This window comes from Coturnix japonica, chromosome 1 (assembly GCF_054131305.1).
Source record: "Coturnix japonica strain WE chromosome 1, WE-NBRP24, whole genome shotgun sequence".
Lineage (NCBI taxonomy): Eukaryota > Metazoa > Chordata > Aves > Galliformes > Phasianidae > Coturnix > Coturnix japonica.
In genome coordinates, this window is record NC_140663.1 from 100,692,739 (window position 1) to 100,717,050 (window position 24,312).

The 24,312-nt window shown below is 44.2% G+C and overlaps 1 protein-coding gene and 1 long non-coding RNA gene across 19 annotated transcripts in view; one reads left to right on the plus strand and one right to left on the minus strand.

Annotated features, from left to right (window-relative positions):
• Positions 1-24,312, minus strand: part of HSF2BP (heat shock transcription factor 2 binding protein) — an 86,232-nt gene that overhangs the window by 35,707 nt on the left and 26,213 nt on the right. For 11 of the 18 annotated variants that reach the window (XR_014939788.1, XM_085530009.1, XM_015883688.3 and 8 more), the window contains one exon: positions 19,997-20,703. The exons of 2 other annotated variants lie outside the window; for them this stretch is intronic. Coding sequence is in view for 11 of the 16 variants with exons in the window: in XM_085530009.1 (XP_085386135.1) it covers positions 20,495-20,703 (209 nt within the window). In the remaining 5 variants the exon portion in view is untranslated. Of the gene's footprint in view, positions 1-18,108; positions 18,765-19,996; positions 20,704-22,587; positions 22,727-24,312 lie in introns of those variants that run through there. 5 more of the 18 variants (XR_014939790.1, XR_014939781.1, XM_015883706.3 and 2 more) reach the window with 5 other exon arrangements.
• On the plus strand, positions 2,730-11,448 carry LOC146762610 (uncharacterized). Its single transcript, XR_014939791.1, has 3 exons — positions 2,730-2,797; positions 2,977-3,022; positions 9,208-11,448. It is a non-coding gene; the product is annotated as an uncharacterized LOC146762610 (long non-coding RNA).

Here is a 24,312-nt window from a genome sequence, read left to right on the forward strand (position 1 = left end):
AGAGCCATGGGACTGGGAATGCACAGGCTATTTGCAGGGCAAGGATGGCAGACATTAGCACTCAGTTGTCACTAGTAAATCTTAGATTGCTTTGACAGGTGGCAGATTGTGGGACGTGAATGGCTACAGCTTCCAGGAGAACACTTCTTTTCATGGAAAGTGGGATGAAGCCAAGGGAACAGCCCATATTTCTTTTTTATGTATGTGCATAAACACACACACGCACGTGTATATATAGCTGTAAAAAATAAAGCATCTCTTTTATGAATCATTAAACTCACTTGAACCCTCGTTTGTATTTGCTAGCTAAACCCAAGAGTAAGAGCTCGAGCTTTCTGCAAGCAAAGCTTGATTGCCAGCCTCCAGGACAAGCCAAAAATGTTGCGGTGAGTTATCCACAAGCCTCGTAAAAATGAGATAATCCAACAGTCCCCCATAAATTTTCAAGAGAGCACGGAGCTGGGTTTGAACCACTCCTGGGATAAGCACTGACCAAAGCATGGTGTCTAAAGTGCTTTCCAGTCATCCCTTTGAGTATATATACACAAGCATAAGCTCTGGAACCATGTCCAAAGGAGAGAATCATAAAAGCATAGTATCACTAATGTTGGAAAAGACTGCTAAGATCAGCTAGTCCAACCATCAGCCCACCCCCACCGTGCCACTGCCCATGTCCCTCAGTGCCACATCATCACATTTCTTGAATACCTCTAGGGACAGTGACTCCACCACCTCCCTGGGCAGCCTGTGCCACTGCCTCACAAATTCTCTCTGTGAATGATTTTTTCCTACTAGCCAACTTGAACTTCCCCTGACAAGCCACTCCTTTACAGATGAGCTAAGATTTTTTAGCAGTCTCCTTTCAAACAGTGCTAAGAGCAGCCTGGCTTAAGGGGAGAGAAAGATCCCAAGGAAGCTCTGCAATCCAGAGTAACTTGGCTGGTTCTTTATGTGATGTAAGTAGAGCTGTACTTTGCAATTTCAAATGCCAGCCATGCAGCAGACCACACATTTAATATGGGCTGTGGCAACAATGCACCAATGCCATAAAAATGAGGTTCAACAAAGCAAAGTGTAAGGTTTGGCACTTGGATAGAGGAAACCCCTGATTTGTATAAAACTGGGAGAAGATCTCCTTGAAAGCAGCCCTGCTTAGTAGGACTTAAGGGTCCCTGCTGATGAAAAACTGAACGTGAGCCAGCAGTGTGTGCTTGCAGCCTGTAAGGCCAGTGGTATCCTGGGTTCTGTCAGAAGAGGGGTGGCCAGTGGGGAGAGGGAGGTGATTGTCCCCCTCTATTCTGCCCTTGTGAGGCCTCAGCTGGAGAACTGTACTCAAATCTCCATCCCTGGAGGTGCTCAAGGCCAGGTAGGATGGGGCCCTGAGCAGTCTGATCTACTACTTGATCTAGTGGATGGCGACCCTGTGTGTGGCAGAGGGGGTGTGGAACTTGATGATCCTTGAGGTCCCTTCCAACCCAAGCCATTCTATGATTCTATTAAAAAACAAACAAAGTTTGCATATGCAAGCTCATGTACTACCAGCTACGAATTGCACCCTGCATATGGACCTGTGATTCATGTGCAAGTAGCTTATCCTCAGTGAATTTGGTGGCTTAGCCAGGGTCTTGCATGTGCTTTGCCCCTTGCTAAGGAACTGCCTAGTGCAGCTGAGTCTTCCATTTTCAAGTTCAATGGATAGTGGCCAATACCATTTGCCCCGCATTCTATGGGGTTGCTCATGGAAATTAATTATACTGAGATACAAGTTTTGCTGTCATCTATAACAAAACACGAAAATCAAGCCAAATTGATTCAAATCAGACTGATTTCTTCTTCTGAAGAAATGTTTCCTCGGAAGACAAAGCTGTCAAGCAGAAGGTCTCTCAGCAAACAGGAGAAGCCTCTTTTGATTAACAGAGTCTGCCAGAAAGGATGAAATACTGCAAGGAGTTTGAAAATGAGAATGAAATGTGGGTACTTCCAGAGCAGCCATAGAGATTTTGTGTGACACTGGAGCAGTGACCCCTCTTTGAACCGTAACTTCTCTCTTCCCTCCAAAGGCACAAACAACATGAACACCTGCAGTTTCTCCCTCTCCTAACGCACCCGACAGATACGGATTGCAAGCAGATGAATTATTTGCTGTAAAGATTCTTTTCCACTTGGCTAATGGTTCCCGTACCTACTTGGGAAGCTCTAAATATGCTTGTGATTATTGAAGAAGAGCGGGATGCAGCTGCGCTTCATCCTTATGCAAATCCCTTACACCAGCAAGCAGGAGTCAGCCTTTGTCCTGCTGCAAGAGCTGTGCAGCTGCACAACCACAGCTGGCTGTTGCTGGTGGGGTAAAAGGCCAGGGCTTTACTTAACCAGCCTCACACAGGAGCACAACAGGAGCACAAACCTCACTTTTTTTTTCGCTGATGTGGAGTTATTCAGTTGCACTTCCTGGTCCCATGGTTCCTCGTGGCCAAAGCCACAAGGAAGCCCCAGACTAACCTGATGAACTTTTCCAAATATTGGTCTATATTTGCATTTCCCCTTTCTGAGAACAGTCATATAAAAATCATATGAAGCCTTCTAACCTCAAGAGAGCAAAGCCCTGAACAGCAAGTAACTCATGTGGCTCCTAATGTAATGAAAATGTCTGAGTCCTTTGGGGAAGAATTTCAACAGCTTAGCTCTTACAGCAATGCAGATCACTAGGGTGAAAGATACTGTACAAAACCACAGAACAACTGGTTCCAATCCCAATCCCACAGCACCCTGGCTTCTCCTCTGTGATTTCATACAGCAGGTAGGTGTTCGCTACTATTTCCCTTCTCCAGTAGAGGACATTCAGAGGACTGTCATACCGATGAGTGAGAAGATATCAGAAACTACACGGAGGAGATCTACAACCTTCTCCACAGGTGAGACAGAGAACTTCATGATGTGCTTATTCGACTCACAGCCAGGTTTTTTCTCTTGTAACAGGCAATATTCGATACCTGAAGAACAAACTCAAGCATGAGCAATTTTGGTAAGTATATTTCATTTTCAGTAGCTGAGATTCTTCTTTGGAGGATAATTAAGTATGCAACGTATGGTCTAAAACAGCCAGGAAATAGATTGAAAATACAGAAAATTGAAAGGAAATTATTTCAAACTGGAGTGCTCTGACTCTGGGAACTAAGTTATAAATGCTTTTGAGAACCTGCATTTATTACTTGCAATAAATAACTTTTCTTCCAAACACGCCTTTGTGTGAGAGACAGATTAGCAGTGCAAGTGGAGCATATTTCTGCTGTGCAGAAGTTACTTATTTTAGAATAATGGACGTCACAAATTGGCCCTGCATAGCAACACTCATTGGAAAAAGATCACAGCTCCACTTAACACAAAAGTGCAATCTTGAAGCCCATTGAAACTGAAGTCTCTTCACAGGGCAAGCGCTGAAGTAGCTCCTCATTTGCGTAAAGCCGGACAATTGCTCCACTTCCATACACAAATAAAATTGCTTCGATATCTGCTGTGCATGGGGAATGGCTCCTTAATCACATTACAGAATGTGAACATCCCAAGGTTAAACCCCAGTGCCATGGAGTACATCAGTACTTTATGAACTCATCAAAACAGGCTTTATATCCACAAATCTTCACGCTGGGGTGAACGTTCAGATCTTACCTTTAAACTTAGGGCGCTGCTTCTTCCCTATAAGAAAATTCTCCAAAGCAAATTTAGATACATGAGGTCTGATTCTGCACTACATTAAGGCTGTTTTACAGCTGTGTCACTGCGGTGAAAATCAGTGGAGTGGCCACTGGTGAAAAAAAAGGCAAAGTAATAATAAGGAGAATTATCCCTGGCTTTTTAGAAGGCTGTTCATGTAGCCATTCCCTCAGGCTTTCTCCAAGTCTCCAGTGCTAGCAGCAATGTGGCAGGAAGATGTAGGGAAAAGGGCCATCAGATGGAAATGCATCCACCCTTGTTCACTTGTTTTATGGCATTCCTGTCTTCCTGTCTTTGCATCATAACTCTGCTTTCCTTCAAGGAAAAGACAACTATCAGACTTAGATTTATCCTCATGAAGAGAGCTGCCTTTCCTTGCTGTTCTTTTTCTGCAAGAAGCAATTACATCTGAATTTGTTCTGCTGCTTCTTGCCATCCTGGGGGGACAGCTGGGAGCATGGACCATTAGCAAGCACAGCAATAAATGGGACTAGGGGACAGCTGCTGATTTACACCTGTAGAGGATCTGTCTCGTGAGACTTGCTGTCAGACATGTTACTTCATTTCTGGAGTCTCCACGGACAGGTTTCCCCTTGGAAAAATAACGCTCTTAATCTTGCAGACCCTTTCAAAGTCACCTTGAAATCACTGCTTTGTGAGCACATAAAGGGCAGCTCCTCTGCTCATCACCAGTCACATGCACCAATCCCGCTGCCTGCTGCTCCCTCACAGTTTCTGCAGGATGCCCTTCCTGGGGCCAAATCCAGCCTCAACATCCCATCTCAAATTTGCTGTAGGCTCCCTCCATCAGCCTGGAAGGGACAGTCAAGCTTTGTGTGCCTCATTGCTCATCTCTGATGCCAGCACAACAGCATACCCTCCCATTCACCCTCCAGCCAGCACAACAGCTTTGGAGGAACAAGTAGGACCAGCTCCATGCCTGTTCTCTGTGTGGTTGCACCCTTTGCCTGCATTTGCTTTCTCCAAGCAAACACCTGTCCAGGACTTGAGTACAATAAGCCCAAACAGAAGGAGGGCAGGCTGGGTGCTGCGTCTCTGCTCAATGCCACTGAGCCCAGCTGCTGGCTGCAGAGGAGGCTGGCAGAAGGCAGCTGGCAGCAGAGAATTGTACAAGCTGGGAGTGTCGGAACAAAATAAAGCATAGATGAGCACAAAATTGCTTAAAAGATCGGGTCATACCTGTGGCCACAACCCTGTAGAACTGAGGGGGAACAGCAGACAGGACAAAGCCAGGACAAAGCACCCTACAGCTGGACCAGCCATCTCCTGGGGACCATGGCTTCACTGGGGCCATGCCCACGCTGTGAACAGCTGTGGAGCAGAGGCACAGGGCTTCTTGCTTAGATTAGTAAGTGATTCAAAGGCCACGCAGCTGTCATATTATTCATCCCATACCGATTTTAATTTTAGCAGCCTCACATACCTTCTGAGCTACTTACAAGGTTAGGAATGGGGGGATTTCCAAGTGAAAGCCATGGGCAGCCTGCCTGGTACAGAGTTCATTCTGGAGATGGCACAGCTACCTGGATAGCAGCAAGTGGAAGATATATATCACTGCAAGGTTGCTGCAAGTCATCTCTCTGAGACTGGCATCGCTGTCTCTGAAGGTAAAGGTGAAGCAACATGACTTCCAGTAAAATGACAAAGCACAAAGATTTACTGCAGGAATTCAGTCAGTGACAAAGTAATGAGGTAAGGAGCAAACTGCCTGGAGGACTGTTAGTCTGCAACTGGATAAACTAGTCCTGACAATGTGCCCAGCCTGTCCACAGGCAACAAGATGGGCTTGAGGTTTTCTGCTGTGCCTAACGAAGTAGGGGATTCAACATTAGTTTGTGGGGATGTTTGATAAAGACGTGAATGAAAGGCATGTCAGGAATAGAACAAGGTAAAAGTTAGCTTTGTCACTGTTGTGACCAGAAGGAATAGAACAAGGTAAAAGTTAGCTTTGTAGCCAGAAGGAAACACAGGTAAACACAGCTTAACCACTTCTAATTCAGACACATCCTTCCCTCACATATGAGGAAGCAACCAGATGAGTGTTTTCACCCACCTCCTTCCTTACCAGCTCCAGTCAAGCCACGCTGTATTATATTTAGTTGAACAGTCAACAGAAGCAATGACCTTTAAAGCACTATGCAATCCTTTGTAACCCCTGTGTTAAATAAAAGGGCCCTCTATCCTAAAGACAGGCAGCTGGAGACACCGAGGCTATGTCTATAACAGTGCATCAGACATGCCCAGGTTTGTCCTCTGGCACTGAGTCTGGCCAGCATGGGATATTCCACATCCAAACTATTCAACCTTCTTTTCTGCCAAACCAAGGCAGTTTCATCTCAAATGCCCACCAAGAATGGTCTCCAGACCCTTCTGGCTTCCAGGCCATGCCTAGGAAACATCTGAAGGACCACAGACATGTTTCAGACATCCTAACAGTTTAAGAGTATTGATGACTCAGTCTTAATGTCTGGGAATGTCCCCCTGGCACCATGTAATTGGGTAGCAGAGAAGTAGCTTGAAGTGCTGAAGCCCTGCAGCTCCATCTAAACCGAGGACAGTTTGGCAGCCATGACAACCAGCCCTTCATGGTTTGAGACGAGCACCAGCACCCACAGCACCCAAACAAAGTAGCTTTCCAAAGCCTCTTTGTTGTGACTGAGTCACTCCAGTCACAGAAGATGTGTCAATATCACCACCCCAGAGCGGGTCTTGGGTGCTTTGCCTCTCCTACAAGGGAGTGACATGCGAGTTCAGCATCCTTTCTCTCTTACCCATTGCACCCTCATTCACCACGCAAAGGACTAACCCAGGCCACCACTTGGGGAAAGCATAGATGCAGCTGCAGAGGAGCTAGGAAGCATCCTCTTGAGAGCCCTCTCCATTTGCCCCAGCTTTCTGGACAGTCTCCTTCCATGGGTATGTCATGGAGCTGACAATGAACTTCATTACACAAATGACAGCATGCATCTTGTTAATTAATGGCAGGCATGGAGCTGAACACATGCCATGCATTTTTAACATCGCTTAGTGAACAGTGGTGATGAAATGTGATATAGAAAGCCAAATGTTTAGCACTGATGTGATGCCCAGATAGGTCTGAGTGCCTCTGGCAGACAAGGGAGAGGGTGAGCTTCTTTTCTTTGCCATCACAATAACCCAGCGGTCCAACTAGAATCGTATCTGCAAGATCTCGGAACTGAGCAGGATGTCCTGTACATAAATCAAATCCCAGCAGACCTCTCCCTGGACAGGCTTTTCCCTTCCTGGACTAGACTTTCTGGAAACTTAACATTTAAAATTCTAATCCTGCAAACTTTTATACACATATTTTCCTACCTACAGGGCCTATTATTAAAGTCGAATCTATGCATGAATGTTGGCAATAAACGGGTCCGAGCTTAGGAAGAGATTCTGCAATGTTTCTTTTCACCAGCTTACCAATTTCTAAACAAGTATCTGTATTTTTCCATATGACCTCATCACTCTGGGGCAAAAAGAGAAGTGCATACACCCACCAAGTGACATTATAATCAGTCGTCTGAGCAGCCTTGCCCTATACAAGATTTGGGATGTGCCCCACAGAGTACTTCAGATATTGCTCAAGTCTGTTGCACTTCCCTCCCTATTATTTTAGCAATAATAGTTGATGGGGAGGGTATTTCCTGAGAGCCATCTGGAGAAAATGAGATTTCTGCCATAAGCCCATAATTCAGCTAGGGATACACCACCCAGAAGCAAGTCCCCGCCCTGTCCCCCTACACTTGGGCCCTGGCTGTGAAAAGCAAGCCAGCACGAGGTTGCTTGGTTTGGGATTTTCAGCTGTAAAACACACTTCAAAGACACCTGTTTTTTTCTCCATTGAGCTTTCTAAGGTTTCCAGTGTGACTGCTGATTTGGGAGATACAGAAGGCTGCTCGGCTTCCAAAAGAAACTATGGGATGCCAGGCTGGAAAGGGGTGGATATACAATAGTGCAATAGACAATAACAGTAATCATGTATTGATTGCTTCTGTGTATCATGCATTGATTGCTGGGGCCTTCCAAGACTGCAGAGGAAGGTTTCACAAGCAGCAGGGAGATGCACTTTGCATTTGAGAGGTCTCGGCTTTACAGAGGAACAAATCTAAAGATCCAGATACACGCTCAAAGCAACTGGGGTGGCACAGAGCAGCTAGTTAAGCTGGGTCTCGGGGCTATATTGAATTCCCGGAAAGCTGCATAGCAATCAGAGCACACAGGGGACTCTGGCCACTATTATTTTATGCCAGCGTTTCCCTGACTGATGTGCTCATTGCTTTTCATAAAATCTTTTCTTGCTTAAAATCACTAAGACAGCAAGATGTACTCTTCTCAGCAGTTACATAAATACATAGATGCATACATACATATACACAGATATATAAATTATATACATAGGCATATAATTTATTTCTTTCCTAACAGAGAGATACAAGAAAAGCCCAGGGATTTTAATAAATATTGATTCAAACGTGGAAAAACTCCATTTCTGGGTATAACATGGAGAGATTTATAGCTTTACTAATGAGTACTGTGAGAAGAAAATATGTTCTCAGTTCCGTACCTGCTTGACTACAAAGACACGATGGTGCCAGCAGCCTGAGGATCTCACTGTCACAGCACAGCAATGTGCCCACAGGCTGGGTCAGATTGATGTGGAGTATTTGGAGCCACGGGGTATTCTCTAGAATTACTTGTTGCTGCTTCAAATTAGCACACTTCTCTCTTTAATGGAGAGCTGTTGCCATCAGCTGAGGTTCCTGTGGGCATAGTAATACCAGGAACTAACAGGCTCTGGTTTCACAACACAAAGCCACCAGTAGCAATACTGGTTCAGGCAATCAACACAATCCTCCTTCTCGTCCTCTGTGCCATTCCCTCGCACTACATAGCACTACAGTCTGAAGGGCTAAGTTTTGAACTGGCTTAGACAGTGGATTAAACAGATAAGTAAATTAGGAAAGACAAAACACCTTTGGGCTGACCCAGCTGAGGTGTCCCATCTGCCTGACAGCATTGCCCAAAAGTAGATGGGCAGCACAATGGTGGGAAAGTGCACCCCAATGCAAAGATTCAGAGCTGAGGGCATGGAGATAAGAAGAGTCAGCAGTGTGAATGCCCGTCCTTGCTGAGCAACCCTAGACCTCCAGGCACAGGGCAACTCTATATGCTGCTTCTGCTGCCTGTCCTTCCAGCCCACAGCCATTTGCATTTCAGGGATTTCCTGAGCCAACTGTGAGCTCTACAACTCTTCTGGTGATGTGTAGTGGATTTTTCACCACAAACTTGTTCAACTTACTCCTAGATCTGTATGAGCTTGCTTGGCATCAACAAAACCAAAAGGGAGAGAGCTGCTCCACTGTGAGGGCATGGGATGGGATGATTGCTGTTTCTTCAGTGCTGACTGAATGTCTGGATTACCAGTGACATGAGTTACAACAGTGTGTTGTGTCGTAGGCTCCCAGAAGGCTCCCAACATCTCGCACCTGCCACTCGGACACAAGTCCCAGCACTTCACATTTCCACCGGACCAAAGTCATCAAATCCTCCCACATGATGAAACTGTCAGCGTTTCTACCATCACTTTGTTTTGTCTCTCTTTATTTTAAATTGCATCCACACTCTAGTGTGGCTGAAACTCTGGGTGTACAAATCAATTGAAATTGAGTCACTGGGCTTGATAGAAGCAAACAGACGTCATCATAAAGAGAGCAAAGCCCTGCTTCAAGCCCCCGCCACTCTGCTGAGTTACAAGATCAATAAGAGAAACATATAAAATTGTAATTAATTCAATAACCATTAAACATTTTGCTAATACCCGGAGAAACCCAGCCAAAAAGAAATACAATCTAACAGACCAACATTTACATTGTAAAATGCAAATCCACAGTGTTAACTTTCTCCAGAATGAACAAGCAAACATTTTGAGCAAGCAAAAAAAACCAAAAAACAAACCACCCATACATACTTTCAGCAAACGTCATCTTCTTACACTGGGGAAATTCTTGTCATGCTTAACCCAAGTCTGACACAATGTCTTGCAGTAGTTATCCATTACTGAAGTTTATCTGGGCTTGCTGATAGCCTGGCATTCCTGGAGCACATAAAGGATTGTGCGTTTAACCCCATCTAACCTGGATACCACTCTTATTTAATACACTCACTGCTTGAGAAGGTCCAGCTTCCTGTATGCTCAGCACAAACCAAAAACACTTGGGTGCTTTGAATGACTCACCTGGGACTCTGGTTAATCTTCGGAGGGCTGACAAAGCTACCAACCCAGTCAGATGCCTGAAATGGGGCATGGAGACTATTTACTAGAGATCCATCTCAAAGGCTGAGGGCTCCTAATGCTGTTCCAGCAGTGGCTAGGGTGAGTGGTCTCTCTTCATCACACCACGTGCCAAATGCACCCCACTGGGCAGAGTTTATTGGGACACAGAAAAGCAGAGGCCTTTCAGTCCTCTTGCCTCAGGTCATCCTGTTCCCCATTCAAATCCCTAGAAAAACGAGTATCTATGTCTCTTGCTACTGATTCTGACAGTTCAGTGGCATTTTTGGCTATGGGTTCAAGGTTGCCTCCATAAGCAAAATGCTGGCAGACTTGGAACTGAGTTTCAAGTGTAACTATGGATAGAACAGACAAAAAAAGCTTTCACCCGTTTCTGACTCAGGTTCCACTCAGTGGGCCTGTGGGTTTTCTACTGCTGTGGAAAAGGGTTAACTGTCCACTGAACACAATTCCTTCTGTTGGGAATAAGAGCTAAAAAGCAGTGTTTATCCAAGAGTAAAACAGAGCTATCAGCACTCAGCTGCAGGACAACCTGATGCCTTCTGCCTTGAGACCTAGCTTGGAGTCCAGGAGTTTAAAGGTATGGGTGAATGAGTCAAACAGATGGATGCATAGCAAGCAATGAGAAGTGGTACAGAGTAGAGAAGACAAACAACCACGTTACACTCTTCACTGCCATCAGATCCACATTTTCTAGGCACAGAATGTAATTTTCATGCTGGCTCCAGACATAAGGATAACTGCTCCTTAGGAGCTACTTTATGTGTTAAACAAATATGACATTTACACATTGTTTTCTCACAGTATTTATTTGATATGTCCTGAACTAATGACCTTAAAAATTGTACTCTGATGGCATTAGTGCGAGACCATTTCCAAAAAGCATGAAACTGCAATAAACTGTCAAGTTTGCACAGGTGCATTGGAGATTAAAAGATCAGCCACAAAGCCATTAAGATCTATGGCAAAACGCCCAATGGGACCGAGATCAAACTTTGAGTGTGTTTTTTAGAAATGTCATCATCAGTGGAGATATTCCTTGCTTGGCAATCCCAGGAGCTCAACACAATGTTGGATTTAACCATACCCTTCTGTGGTACTCCTCAGAGATGGCAGCTGCTGGAATTTCTTGTTCATCTCAAAACAGATGAAGCAAATATTAGTTTTGCTGGAGCAAAGATGAGTGCTGGTGTACACCAGATGTTATGTACACTACACCAGCTTTTCCAGTTTTTTAATGCTTCCTACCTTGCAAGAAGAGGCCTTATCTTTTTACAGGTGCAAGAAGCCCATTTCCACATATTGGACAAGGATGTGTTTTTATGTACTATAAAAATTTCTAAGGAGCCAGTTGTTGGGCCATCACAAGCTGACTTTATAAACATTAACTGTGTTCTTGGCAGTGACATGAGTTTTGTTCTTACTCCTCCAGATTTCCATATGGAAGGACTGTGGCCTGGGAAGCTTTGCTAGCTGGTAAGGCCAAGGGCACAGATCTACCTGCCTTCACAGAGAAAGAGGGGAAGGAAATCAGTCAAGTGTTGAAAGTCTCCCACTGATATTTTTCTTAAAAGGATGGACAAGTTCCCTTTTGACTATTGGGGAAAGAGCATCTCAAACCAAAGAGCTATCAGATATGCTCCAAGCATACATGAACAAATGCAGAGACATGGGTATTTCAGAAACACAGGTGAAGATCTGCTTAGGAATGCTCACACCTGGTGCTGACTCCATGTAGCTAGTAGACAAGGAGCAGAGCATTTGCACTGCTGGTCATCTGACAAATAATATCATTAACACTGAGGTTATTTTACATGAAACTCCCATTTCTATCCTTTTCTACTGTTGCTTTTGCTCCCTATCATGAGTCTTACTACATGAAGTCAAAGAAAGAAAGAAAAGAAATCTAATCCAGCTTTTTTTCAAACTTGCCATATTGCTTTTCCCAAGAAAAGCTCATAGAAATCCATACCCTGTATCACACTGCTAGGCACACGCTTTCACTTAGTTCTTTGAATATTTCTGTAAGATGGAATAGCCAGGAGGGATGAGGGAAATGACTGGATCTCAGGGAACACATGCATAGCGAGCTGAGTCACCCATAATCCAGCCAGCTGCCCGCAGACAGCTTCTCTGCTGCTCAGCTACAAATTAGTTCTGGCCTTATGAAGAATATCTGTTAATACATAAACACTGCTATTTCAGTAACATTTCATTCTCTTCCTCATCTCCTCCCATAGTTGCACAGACACCCAAAGCCCCGATATCAATAGGCATGATAGCGAAGGTGCTTTCCGCGTGCCTTTTGCGGTAGTTCCCATCAGACAAGCATCAGGTCTAGTACTGCTGACAACAGATAGGTTCTAGAGGCTACAGCAGTTTCCAGTCCTTTCTCAATACAGAGGCCTGTATGCTTTTCTAGTGCTTAATCCCTGGAAGGGCAGAGAGGGCAGAACAGAGGAATGTGCCTGTTTTTGTGGAAAGAAGTAAAAAGGGTACAACATGAAAAAAGATTCCTATCTTCACAGTCACAGTCACCCAAGAGACCTTTTGCCCTGTCCTTGTTGCACCTTTGGCCATTCTGATTTCAAGGATAATGACATTTTCAGAGCAAAACAAACAAACAGGCAAACAAACCATCCCCTGCAGGGTAGAGGAAGGAAGGAAGGAAATCACAGAGAGTCCTTAGGGAGGGTCAGGGCAAACAGAAAGTCATGGCACCTACCTGCCTGCTTCCCTTCCTCTCTCCAGGATATGGTCATGCAGCAGACAAAGGACATCAGCCCAGCCTAGGCAGCTCCTGGTGACATCCTGCAGCACTCCAGGCACTGCTGCTGCTGTTTTCCTCTCAGTTCTGCTGTATCCTCTGCAGCAATCCAGGGCTCGTTGCAGATGCAGAGAAGCAGAAGTACCAGTCAGCTTGGTTAAGGCAGGATTTGCAGCCCCATAGGGACAGGCTTGCAGCAACTAACCTGCTGTCAGCTCATTAGGTACAATGCCCAGAGCCACCAGAAGGCTCTGTGGTGTGGGGAGGCTGCTCTGAGACCTTGTGAAATGAAGAAATGACTTTCTTTGAGAGCTCACAGGGAGAAGAGAGCTATGGGAGCTATGCTGGGCTTGGGAGATCTCCTGGTCCCCAGCTAGAACAATACCATAAACCCAGTCACCTTCTCTGGGCTTCTACTAGCAGCAGAAACAAGGCACATGGGATACACTCCAAGGCTTGGGTCACCCACTTCTTGATCATATATTTTACTTTCCAAGGAAGAAGAGACCTTTCAAAAATGGATGGGAGGGGAGGGAGCCAGGCCGGGCCCATGCAGGCCTCCCTAAGACCTGACCACCAGCAGCAGCAGGCCGTGCCACAGGCTGTGCACCACAGATGGTGGCTTCTGCTTCTGGGAGGCAACAGGCCTTCTTTGCCCAACCCCAAGGCTCAGGTTTTCATTAGAGAGCTGCTTCTTTTTGCTCCGCAGGAACTACAGAGGCAGCATATTCTGGCACCTTGCAGTATATGCTGCAGCACCTTCTTGTGCCTAAGGAAACGAATAGGCCTAATAATGCCTAAGGAAACGCAGGCCTAATAACCTATGACTTAGTAGCAGCAGAGCACTTGAACAGAAATGCACTGTTTGTGTAACAGTATTTTATTTTCCACCCTCTTCTGTACTCCTCTTGTGACAGCCTTATCAGTGAGCAGGTTTCCAATGGGCCACTATGTGCTGAAGACAGCCAGTACAGTGGAAACTATCTATCACTGCAGAACACTCCATTATAATTAAAAATTAATGGCCAATGAACTTTCTCCCTTTCTCCATCCTGAAAAATGTCGATCGTCCTGGGATAAAAGGCTTTTGGGATACTGAGCCTTTTTTATTACAGGCTCAGTACAGTACTCCAAAGATGCTCTTCTGTGGCAACTCACACATCAGCTCCACTGTGCCCTCATGTCTGCCCTTAAAGCCTCTCCTCTCCCAGTCCACTTTAGCAGCACCATTGTTTTAAGCAGCTCAGCTGACTTCACAATCTCCAGAGGCAGTCTCTAATTTTTCTGACTGCATGCCAGGTTGCCACTGGTGCTAAAGAAATGACTCCTGTGCCTTTCGGTCTCTTCGATAGCCAAGAGGGTGCCTCCTTTCCCCTGGCTTCCTCACCCAAGATCTATCTGCTGTTAGATTAGTTGCCTGGGTACTGGAGACACCGGCTGTGCCTGACAAGCAATCTCTGAAGGCTTCCGGGGGCAGTATTACACGCTGTCAACATTGTTAGGGCTGAATAGCTCAGAGGCTGGTCAGGGCTGAGCAGGACATCATTGCTAGAGAGGCTTCCTGAAGGGGCTTCCTTACTGGAAGCAGAGGGTGACTCATTGCTGCTCAGCTGCTCTTGTTCAGAGAGATTAAGTTTCTGCTGCAACAGGGTAGTAATGATGTTCATGAAAATCACTCTGCAGGAATAAACTGTTACCGGAATAAAAAGAAGAGAAACTGTATGTTTGGGAAGAGAAGCGATTGCTATCGGTAGTTTCTTGTTGCTGAGCAATTTCCAAGCGCATGTAGAGCTCTGGGCTGCTTCGCATCAGGCACAGCGTGAAGCATCTACTGCAGCTTCCAAAGCACAGCTGTGCTCAGCCAAGCTGCAAAATGCAAAAAAAGAAAAGCACTCACAGAAGCACATGTATTTCTGCACATGTGTACTGGGGATCCAACAGGCGTTAATGGAATGCCCACACATGCACACTGGAAGTAATGTCCATAAAATGCAGGCTTGCCAGCAATGACAGCTCATCCACGCAGCCCCAGTTCACACTGTATCTGAATATCATCTAATGGAACAGTCAGGTGCTGTGAGCAGCTCTGCCCACACATCTCCAGTGGCAGCAAGGTCGTGGGCCTGCTGGGGGCAAGCATGGCAAGGAAGGGAGCCTTTCCTCACCACCTCATCCTTCACACCAGGTCTGTTCATCAGTAAAGACTGATTAACACAACACTAGTGCTAATTTTTGGCACAAATGAGGTTCTGGTGCTTTTGGTCATTCCTTCCTTGCAGTCAAAAGTCATGCAGCTTGTGCAGAAGAGCAAATAGTGCCCACTCAGATGTTCCTCACCTTGTGCTGCTGCCCTGCCCTGCCTGCAGCTGCTGCCATCAGAGCGTTCGCTGCCTTTATCGCTTGCACTGGGCCTGCTTCCAAGCAGCATGTTGCCTCCCTTCCCTTGGCTTTGTATCACGGCGGGAGTTTCTTGCCTTGCGCTGCAGACCTCACTAAGGTCTGCTGGGCTGATTAAGCCTCCTCTTACGATCTTCCACAGATACGTCTGTGCTGCAGAGGCAGGGGATCCTTGGCCTGAAATGCTGCAGGCAGCTTGCCCGCCTGTTAAGCTGTCCTTTTGACAGAAAGCCGCCCCAGTGTTTCCTCCAAGTGCTGTCAACAGCTGCCTGGAACTTCCACACAAAACATGTCTCTTGCAGCATCTTCTGTATCCCCTCTGCCAGACCAATCAAGCCCCGCTGGGAACACTGCCAGCAGGACCAGCATTGCCTGTTCCCTTTGCACCCCCATGCTTTGCTTCCCTCTTTGACCAAACTGAAGACCCTTCCTCTGTTTTTCTTCTATTGCCATAACTGTGGTTTCACCTCACAGGTATTTCACGTCTAATTAAATGTTCTGGCACACGTTTGGTCTGAACCTACAGCATCCAGACTCCCATCACAGTGATCTCCTGGTATCTAAAGAGGGGCTGTAAGAAGGAAGGGGGTGGACCCCGTGGCAGAGATTGCAGTGACAGGACAAGGGGAAATGGTTTCAAACTAAAAGAGGGGAAATTCAGTTTGGATATAATGTTTTTTACAATAAGGGTGATGAGGCACCAACACAGGCTGCCCAGAGAGGTGCCCCATCCCTGAAAATATCCAAGATCAGGCTAGACGGGCCTCTGAGCAACCTGATGTAGCTTTAGATGCCCTCGTTCATTGCAAGGGTGTTGGACTAGATGTCCTTTACATGTCCCTTCTAACTCCAAATGGTTCTATGATTCTATGGGACTATGACCCAGAGATGACTGTCCTTGGTCTTTGAACACTTACCACCCCCCTTCCTCATTCCAGCAGTTCCTGGAAATCCACAGGCTGAGCAAACAGAAGAAGCTCTCTTGAAGACGTGTCCTTGTACTGCATTAAAGGCCCCACAGAGCTCCAGGGGAGCTAGAAAAACACCAGGAATAACAAGAAGAAGTTGACTGAGATGAACAGTTTTCAAACATGCTATAGCTAAGACAGAGTGAACTCCCAGGACACAATCCTGGTTACCCTGCTCCAGGTGTCCCTCCTGGGCCAGGTGGCCTCCAGAGACCCCTGCCAACCCTAACCATTCTGTGATCCTGTGAAACTGATTCCAGGCAATGACAGACCCCGCTCAGGATAAAAGGGTGCAGAGTCAGGTACTGGGCTTTTCTTCCTACACTCTCAGTTCTGCTGTATGGTAACAAAAGGTGATTCTTACTCTTTGGCACAACTGGTGACACAACTACAGAAGGAAAGCGAGCTTTCCTCTCTCTGCAGAAAGCTTCATAATGCTCACCTGCTTTTTTTAACATCCAACCCTTTTCTCTGCCTTAGCTCAAAGCAAGACCTAAGTGGCATGATAGCCACTCAAGGAGCTCAGTGGGACCTGACCTCCATTGTTCATCTGGAACTGGCAGATTGCATTACATCCTGGCCCTCTCCAGCCCTTGCACAGGCCCTCACCTCCCCTGCCCTCAGCCATTGCTGCCTCTTCTGACTGCAGCCAAACAGCACAGAAAATGAAAAACACGCACATTCAAAGAGATTGAGCACCTGGCAACAGAAGTGCTTTAACCGCAGTCGCACCCATAGTAAAAATTATAGTCCTATAAATTACATGTGGAACTATAATATGGTCAAAGTCTTTTTGAAGTTTCCGACCTAGTGAGTTATACACTGTAAAGGTCATCATAAAGCACTGGAGAAGTTAAAATCTGTATGACCTCAAGAGTTTTCCGATGACTTTTATCAGCAGCATCTTGTATCTCAACTGCATAAGAAATCAGCAGTTGCAAAAGGTCTTGCATATGGGTCAGGAGAATTGCCTATGGAACAATGTACACATGGCCCAATGCAGCTGCACGTTTCATACTGTGTATGGAAGGAGCACAGCACGTAGCTGGTAGCATGCAAATACAGAGGAAATGGAGGTTTCTTACTCCCCAGTAAAACTCCTTTCTGCTCACCTCCAGAATCCCTCCAGACTGAAAGCAGTAAAACAGATGATTCATACAGCATTTGCAAGATTTGTAAAATCTTATCAATTCTGAAGTCCAATTAGCGCTAATCAGGGCATATCACAAGAGCAAATGTTAACCCAAAGGAGCAGCTAAATGAGTGGTGCAATGAGATGAAATTCAATCATCTGAAAGTTCACTCGTGGCCATACGAACAAATCACCACCCTCTTCCATTCATCCTACTGCTTACGTCCCACTCGTAAACCCCCGTAACAAGATGTGTCTTGAACCCTAATCCACCACCTTTGACATAAACCCCTGCGAGCAGGTCAGTGTCAGCATGCAACCACACATCCCTTAGGGAAAGGAGGAAACATCCCTTAGGAACTGGGCAGCTGGCTGCCATTCTCATCCAAGTTCACAGTCCCCCATTGAGAGATGCCAGGACACTCGTGCTGCCATTCAGCACAGGGCAAAGACACTCCAGAAAAGCCAGAGATCTGCCTTCAGACTGGTTCTTACTTTCTTCTATGGAGATTTTCCAGCTCCTTATAAACCTACCTAAAAACCTTGACAAGCCACCAGTGGGGCAGGATGTTGTACAGCTGAATTTCTTAAGTTGCAAGCAATATGTTTAGGGGATCCTCATTTACTTCTCCTTTGCGTCAATCATCAGCATCAAATAAGAAAAGTGAGCATTTCCCAGGAGTGTCAGCGAACTGACGCAATTTCAGCAGCTTTGTACGCAGTATATAAAACTCAAAGGAGTAAAGTTCAATTTTAATTGTGCAGCTGATACCGTGAAGTAAACAGGCGTTTTCTTTCTAAAGACTTTTAAAACAGATTTTTAATCTTTTGGGACCAGCTCTGCCTAAGAGTCAAATTCTACTTTCAGCTATAAATCTATAAATCACTGTAAATCTAAAGTAACTCGGATAATCTTCTCAATCCAACACCAAACTCACATTTTCTTCTTTGCTGAAACTTTGAGATTGTGCAATGGAGGAAACGCTTGATGGAATAACTCCAGACTTTGAACAGGGCTACAGAAACTGCTGCTTTGATTGTCTGAACTGCCTTTTCTCCTGCAAGCCAGTAACGAGGCTGATTAGTTTCTAATCAGAAGAATCCCACCTCTTTATCAGTTTGATACAGAAAAAACAACGTTCTAAACCCAGCATTTCCAAACCATACATTGACTCTGGTTCTAAACCAGCAAAACTTTCTAGTTTCTCAGTTTTAGGTTGAAACTTTTCAGCAAAATGGAACCTGAGATCTATAATGCTTATGCTAACAGGTCTTGGACCAAACCGGTGTCATACTGTGTTCCATGTTCAATTTGGAAATGTTTCACAGATGGAGTGAGTCTTTCTTATTCATCCATTTTGCAGAATAAAACCCTCAGGATAGAATCAAAACGACTTTCTTGAGGTAGTTGGATCACTGATGGCTTGATTCTGAAGAAATGGTCCTGGTGAGCTGTGCCTGAAAAATAAAGCATCCAAGAGACAATCTCTGATCTCTCTATAAAAACTTTCTAAGGGTAAAACTGGCACATTCCTAGGCTGGCTCACCTAGCACATCCCATGCAGTCACTTTGGGTGGACATGGTTTCATAATAGAAGGGCTGGAAGGGACAGAAAGGTGTCCAAGAAAAGTCTCAAATCTACAGGATGTGAGGCTTCACCAGTTCTGCTCACTGACCTAGTTTTCTTCTTTTTAATGTTATTTATTGGCTTCCAAAGATTTGATGAAAGACTTTCATGAACAGATATCCATTAAATTAAAAGTGGAAGCCCCTTAGTGCTTTCATGAGTTGATATTCTGGGAAATGACAGGTCATCACTCTGATCCATTTAGGATTAAACTCTAGGAGATATGACTAGGAAGGCAAGATAAGAAAACAAATCCAAAGAAAGCACACTTTAAAAAAGATTTAAAGTCTTCCAAAAATTGGCACCTGGCAGGTTCAATGTACCCTTGAATCAGACACTGCAGAACTCCATGCATCCCTTCTGTGTGAGATCAGTATCTTCATGTGAAGCAGTCCCAAATCAGACAGCTACTGCTTGTCATACTCGACAACTACTTCCAGTAATTTTAAGCTGGTGTCTGACATTTCTAACTGTGAGCATTCATCGTTCTGCAAAAAGCCTAATGGAAATGCTTTCACACTGATACTTAGACAGTATTTAAATCCTATATGTTTTCGGTACTGTTGGACTAAAAGATGTCTACTCTGTGTTTTGTTGGCACGTCAGATCCACAGCTGAGGTGCCATAACTTTAGTACTTTGCTACCACAGCATTGCATTTCTCATTCACTACTCCTTCAAATACAGCATCATCTAACTGGCTGTGTTTCTATCATCAAAGAAATTGACATTTTTTTCTCTAAAACACACAAGCAAATTCTACCAGTGCAAAGCACACAAACGTCTGTATGTATGTACCGCTGAGGTAAGCGAGTTATACAAAGCTGCTTTAACAACAAACACAGTTTTGAGGGGATGCAATACTGCTCGTGACAGAGAAGCTGTTAATTCTAGCATCTTCTGCACACCGGGTGCCACAAACAACAGTAATTAATATCCTTTGTTCAGGGCTTTTGAAAAAACAATGGCTCCATTTCTAGTACTCTTGGCAACCACAGAATGAATTGATTTGCAGTTCCAGTGAGTCTGAATGCAAATTTTGAAAACAGAATCCATCACGTGCTTGAGAATTTGAAATTTATTTTATTAAAATGCAAAAAGAGAGGAGAAATAACATCAATAAAACCAGAACCTGGGATGCATTCCAACACAGAATTATGGAAAGCAACAAAGTTTTCTTCCAGTATAATAATTCTTAAGGATGGACTGAAATGATTAAATACTACTCCAATAAACAACACGTCATCAATGGGTGAGATGACCACTCTACTCCCTGTATGTGATAAATAGACAACATAACCTGTATCACTTTGGAAATCCATCATCAGTGAAACTCTGCCACAAGAAATGAAGTCTTTCCCATCTCTACCACATTGCCTACTTGGACATCCACAACCCAACACATTTTCCTCAGCATTTTTGTACCTGGATTGCCTGATTTCATAAAGAAATTTTGTCAGAGGAATTTACGTAGACAATTTTTCAGTCAAGACAATTTCTAATAACTCCCACAGCACAGAAATATAGGAAAGACATAAGCAGTTGGTGTCACAGAGCTCTTCTATGCTTCATACTCAAGTATTTTAAGATCTTCAAGTAGTTCTTTTGCAAGTGCTTGCAGTTCCGCATTGCGGCTCTTTGACAGTGTAATGATACGTTGAAATGGCAAAGTATCACGCATCTCACAGGCTGACTTGGCTAATACTTCTGGCTCCAGAATCACAGATTGGAGGAGCCGCAGAACATGCAGACAAACTTCTGTATCCGGGTCTAGAAGTGGGAGAGGAAAGAATCCAGTGCTTGTTAGAAGTGAGTCCAAATAAAGGAAAAAAGTCGTACACTGCCATTTCTCATGACTCAACACACTGGCAGGGAATAACTGAAGTGTCATAATTTGCAGATGCTATTTGGTGCTGGCTGGTTGGCTCCAGAAGGAACCTGAAACAACAGCTTTGCCCTCTTCAGCAGCTCGTACTCAATAGTGTTTGGGAGGAACAGACAACCAGAAACCTCGCTCTTATCTTTCAGATGTTGAAAAGGCTACAAATAAGGGAATTTATCAGCTCAGATTTACTCAGCCAGTAGCCAAGTCATACCGTTGGGTGCAATCCAATTTAAGAGCACAACAAGCTCTATCCCATGACTAATTAGACTTAAAAAACAAACAGAACAACTAATCAAATCAGCAGTAAAACACAAGGCTTTCCTTTAATTTTTTTACATAAGCCTTCAGATTTCTTCAAAGCTCAGTACAACATTAATCTTTACAAAACCTTCTCGGTAACAATGCATCAGCCTTTCAGTTTAAATCAGTCTCCATGAAAGCGAAATTGGTACTGAAGATCGGCATTGTTGCATCACAGAAATTTAGTAAGGAAGACCTTTGAGTGGTCTAAGCTAAGAAGACATAACAACTCCGCTGTTATGAATACAAGATGCATTTTTAGATACTCAAACATTAGGAGCATTATCTTTTCATTGTTCACAACAGTCCATTTGCATTTACTTGCTTATAATTTTACCAAAGGCATCTCATAGGAAGTTCCCTATTCTGGGTACTCCAAATGAAAATGTATAATACAGTTTTATGGCTGAAGAAGTTATTTGTTCCATTTGCACATCATTTAGGTGTTCGTTGTTAGTGTGCCCAGTCTTCAGCCAGCCTTCAATAAAGCCACGTGCCAGAATTTGGGGAGAAATAAGCTCAGATCACACTGCACATGAAATGACCACGGAGACCAAATTCTCACTGGAGCAGCATAAATGTGGTGCAGCAACAAACCATGTTGTGCTGAATTGTAAGGTAAAGCGTTTGGTGGGCTGAGTCAAATTCTTTTATTTGTTGGATTATTTAATAACAACAAGTATAACCTGGAAAGGGGTAAGGAGAATTACCCATTAAAGCATAAGGAGAAATGTAATAGCATCCATGGGAGAAAATGGGATGAGATGGACAGTGAAAATAACTATGACTTTAAGCACAAAACTGTCTGTTCAGATGGGAATTTTTAAGCAATTCCCACTGTCACATCACCAAAGAACAATATTAAAAATTGTGACATCTGATCTGCACCCACAAGACAGCCACTCTTTTTTCCCCCCATTTTCAGTCAATAAATGAAATTGTAGCTATTTTCTACCACATCTTCTTCACGATTTAAAGCGTAAACATGAAAACATGACTAAAAGCTTCTTCCTTCCATTCCTTCCATTTCCATCTTCATGCCTACCAGTCTTTTTATTGTTTGTTTTTTAATTCTAAATTTTATTTATGTGTTTATTTGTGTATTAATTGCCCCCTTTATTTGTACTTAGAATTATTCTGCATTTCTTCACAGGAAATAGCAGCAATAAAACACACGCAAATAGGCTGAAAGAAGCTTTTGGGAGCGAAATCTATGTATCTCATTACAGTCTTCCTCTGTGAGAGATTATCCCTCCATAATAAAGACATTAATACTTGTAGTGACTTGCAATACTGCTGGGAAGCTTCATGTATGTAAGCTCTCATATACCCCTGGATAAATGGTGCTTCATTATTAATGCTGTCAAATGCATCTATTTTACTATTATCTGCAAGAGTTTTAAAAGCTGGACAAAACAAAGAATTGATTAAGAACCAAGTGATAGCTGGGGAGGTAATAAAGTCAGGACCTGTAGGAGATCAGGAAATGAACTCCAGCTTGACTAGCAACAGTATTTTCCAATAAGTGAGGAGGTTCTAGGAAGAATCTTCAACAGCAGCCTGAGAAGCCCAATGGCTTGACTCACTCTAACAAGGAAGGAAATGATTCTGCACCAGAAGATGACATAATATGCATTTAACCTCCAGTTTCCACTGTTGCGCATGTGTTGTGAGTTGGCTTGAATTAAATGAGTACAGATGCCTCAGAATATAAATCCTTAAGATTACACATGATTTTGAGAATAGTACTACAGATAATCATGTTTTCTAAGAGGATTTTTTAGACTAACCCTAGAAATCTTACTCTTCCCTCTTCAACATCTTCGGAGGCTTTTTTTAAAACTCCCATCTAGAGAATAGTTACAAGAAATGCAAGGAATCTTCATTATTCAGCACTGTGTATTTCAATAGCTTCCAGATTTAGCCATTTCTACACTAGCTGAGTAACATCTTGTTTGTACAAGATCAAAAAAAAAACAACCACACACACACACACAAAAACAAACCAAAAAGCCTCAGCTGCAATCAAATCACTGCTTCATATCCTCCCAACAACTAGCACACGCATCTCCTGCACTAAAACTTCAGAACTACAGTCATTATTTCTGGGCAACAGGGTAAGAAATCAAGCTGCTTGCCTCAGTCGGGGATCACATGCGGAGCGTAAGCCTACTGCCATCACAAAGTGCTGATGCAATTTTAACAAGGTATTGAAGCTGCTGGAGTTTTGCTGACGTTCTGTGAGCTGCCAGCACCACTGTTTGATGTCACTGGCTTTCAGTCACTGACAAAAGCAACTGATAACGTGGACAGATTTTAGTCACATCTGTCATTAGCACCATGCTCTCAGATGAACTGTTCCCTACAGCGGGATTTAAGTAATTGCATTACATCAATGCTAAACAGCTTATCTACAATTGGCTCTGAGCTGCATGAACTCCATTTACACGTGCCCGTACCATTCCCTGGCCACCTGAGTGTAAGATTTATTACCAGCAAGCAGTTTACAGCTATGCCTATGTACGAGAGCAATATTTCAAAAGCTTCCCATTATTGCTGCTAATGTAATTCAATTCAATCACTGTCTGATTCTAGCATAAAGGGACAACCTCTCTCTTTCCTTTTTATGAACCTGTCAGACTGACTACGTTTGCAGTGGGTCTAATAGAGAAAGATAGGGCCACAGCTAGTCCCATGTAAGATCTTTCCACAGTGCTAACACTGGTGGAGCTGAGCCAGTATCTGCAGCAGTGCGGAGTTTTCCGGACACTTTCATAATGCTGATTGGTCTGAGAGCCAAGAGGTGTTGCAACACAGACACTATGTGGGGAAGAAACAAGGAGAACATTGTGGCAGGAAAAAGAATGGCCTTGCTGTTGCAACTCCTATGGATGCAAATGCATTTTCACCCTGCAAAACATTCTCTCCAGCTCCTGCAGAGCAGCTGGATTTGCTTCAGTCTGCTCCCTGGCCAAGCAACTGCTTTCACGTTCACACACAGAGTTCAGCTCAACAGAAATCCCCACTCCCCTACAGATACATCCTTGTCATACTTTCAACAGGGAAATCCTTGAGGGAGACTATAGCAGCAAATGCAGACCCAGTTTGTCTGACTGCTACATAAAGGGCTGAGAGTGAAAAGGAACTCACACAGATGTGGCCCTGCAGCTGACAGACTCCTGAGTGAGCTGTTA